The sequence below is a fragment of the Anopheles darlingi genome, chromosome 2 (genome assembly GCF_943734745.1).
Source record: "Anopheles darlingi chromosome 2, idAnoDarlMG_H_01, whole genome shotgun sequence".
Lineage (NCBI taxonomy): Eukaryota > Metazoa > Arthropoda > Insecta > Diptera > Culicidae > Anopheles > Anopheles darlingi.
In genome coordinates, this window is record NC_064874.1 from 73,071,057 (window position 1) to 73,073,556 (window position 2,500).

Consider the following 2,500-nt stretch of genomic DNA (forward strand, 5'->3'; position numbering starts at 1 on the left):
TTTAAAGTCCCGTCCTCCGTGAGCGAGATATCCTGTTCCACTTTAGGCCGACACGTTCGTGGGGCATGATAAGCGCCAATCACAATCATATCGATAGAACGCAGCACCAGTCAGGGCTTTGTGGTCCAGTAATCATCATTGGGGGTTTTCGTAAAAGCCGCTTTAAAATTTATTGATCTAACCTAACCCTAAATGGAGCAGACATTCTAGGAATATCATCGATTCTCATCATTAACGAGCGACATCGCGAACGCGTTCGATTTGCGCGTTCCGCTCAGCAACAAATCGCAACCCAGACTAAAACAAAACAATTCATAAGATTACAGCTTTTTAGTGGTTTGGTGGGATAATGGCCAGGGATCGAGAAACACTCGCTAAGTGTTTCTGGGGAGGGCGGCGATAGTACATTCAAGTATCTGTAATCCATACGCTGGGGATGAATGGGATTTAAAGGGTTCGGAATGTGGCACGTTCTAGCATACTATAGCGTCTCTAGGACGGAACCAGGAGCGGAATGGAAAGGAAATGGAAGGGGGGGGGGGGGGGAAGAGGGAGACGTGTATAGGAACTTATGCGCTAATCCCGCTCATCGGAACTGCTGGCGGCACTGTTGGCCGCACTCGTGTTCGGCACCAGATCGAACGCCATCTGCATCTTGACGCAATCCTTCTTCTTGCCCCGATACGTGAGGCTGTTGGCACGTGGCTTACGGCGCATAAAATGACGCTCGACCCACTTGAGCATCGTGAGCACGGAATCGGTGGACGGTAGGCGCCGCTCGGCCGACGTTTTGACGATCTGCGAGTTGGTGACGCGGAACGTGGCCGCCATACCCTTGAGTGCCTGTTCAAGAAAGGTGAGAAGTCGAAGCATGAGGCTAGGTCCAAGAGTGTCTAATCCGTCGTACGTCGTACCATCATGGCATCCTCGTCCGTCATATCATCGCCGGCGTAGATAATCTTGATGCGTTCACTCCAATCGACACCGAAAGCGGTACGCAGGATGTAGATCGAGGCACGGCCCTTATTCCACTGGACCGGTGGTTTCGCCTCGATCGCACAATGTGCTTCGGCCGCCCGGAATCCGAACTGAATGATCAACTGGCGTGCCTTCTCGACCATGGCTGGCCGCAACTCGACCGGTGTCTCCCGGTAATGGTACGTCAGCAGAGGTCCCTTGTTCTCCACCCAGGCGCCATCACCACAAACCTACGATCGATCAGCACCGTCAGCAACGGTTAATGCTGGAACCTATAAAGGGTCAATCGTCACTTACCGAGTCCTGGAGGGATTTGAGTAGACCGCTAACCTTGTCCTCGTACTCGATCGGCATCGGATGGACGAACTTGCTACCATCCGGGTGCAGGATCTCGAGACCGTGGTTACCGGCGTAGGTAATGCCCTCGATGCCGACCATCTGCTTGACGTTCTCCACGTTACGCCCCGAGATGATGGCTACGTACACGTCCGAGTGGTTGGAGAGCCGTTGCAGGACATTCTTCGTTTCCGGTGGCAGGGTGGCCAGATCCGGATGTGGCGCAATCGGTGCTAGCGTTCCATCGTAATCCAGCAGCAGCGCCAGCTTGTGATTGTATCCGATGTAACTAAGAAGGAGAAGAAGGAAAAAAAGACATTGAATAATGAAACCGGATTGTTGTCCTCAGATGCGTGATGAATGCTTACGACAGCAGATAGTCGTCGAAGTCGTCCACCGTGACCGGTTGCATGGTGGTCGTACCGATGTCATCCTCCTCCAGCGACCCCATCGCTTTGAGGAACTGTCGCATCCAGCTGTTGACGTCGTTCTGCATCTCTCGCCGCCTCATTCGCGACATCCGTAGTGTCCGCTCGTCTTCCGGCATCGTTAGCGCACGGTGTATCACCTCTGCGGCCGCATCCAGCTCGTACGGATTGCAGAGGAGTGCCTCGTGCATCGTCTCACCGGCACCGGCAAACGGCGACACAACCAGTACGCCCGGTGGCTCATGGATCTGGCAAGCGACAAACTCTTTGGCCACCAGGTTCATGCCATCGCGCAGCGGAGTCACCAGACAGACCGACGCTTCCCGATAGAACGCGGCGAGTTCCTCCTGCCCGACGCAACCGTAGATATAGCGAATCGGGGACCAGTTGGCCGTTGTGAAGCGTCCATTAATCCGGCCCACCAGCTGATCCATCTCCTCTTTCAGCTCCTGATACTCCTTCACGTCCGTACGCGATGGTACGGAAATCTGAAGCAGACTTACGTTTTCCCGGTGTTCCGGGTGCTTCTCCAGAAGCACCTCGAACGCCTTTAGCCGATTGACCAACCCCTTCGTGTAGTCCAACCGATCAACACCGAGGATGATCTTCTGGTTCGTGTTGATCACCTTGCGGGCCGTTTGTGCCAGCTCGACGAACCGATCGAACGGAATGCCGATCGGTAGCGGACGTACTCGCACCGATCGGCCACCGTGCTCGACCAGCAGGTTCTTGCGATCCACGCGGCATCCCAGATTGCG

General features: G+C 54.7%; 1 protein-coding gene across 1 annotated transcript in view; it reads right to left on the reverse strand.

The window, feature by feature from the left end:
- Window positions 1–134: 134 nt before the first annotated feature.
- Window positions 135–2,500, reverse strand: part of LOC125950506 (uncharacterized) — a 4,986-nt gene continuing 2,620 nt past the window's right edge. Inside the window, exons 2-5 of the mRNA XM_049678577.1 lie at window positions 1,683–2,500; window positions 1,276–1,603; window positions 915–1,208; window positions 135–843 (exon numbers count right to left, since the gene is read on the reverse strand). The exon at window positions 1,683–2,500 is cut by the window's right edge and continues 607 nt beyond it. Coding sequence (XP_049534534.1) covers window positions 577–843; window positions 915–1,208; window positions 1,276–1,603; window positions 1,683–2,500 — 1,707 coding nt within the window. The 3' untranslated portion in view covers window positions 135–576. The remainder of the gene's footprint in view (window positions 844–914; window positions 1,209–1,275; window positions 1,604–1,682) is intronic.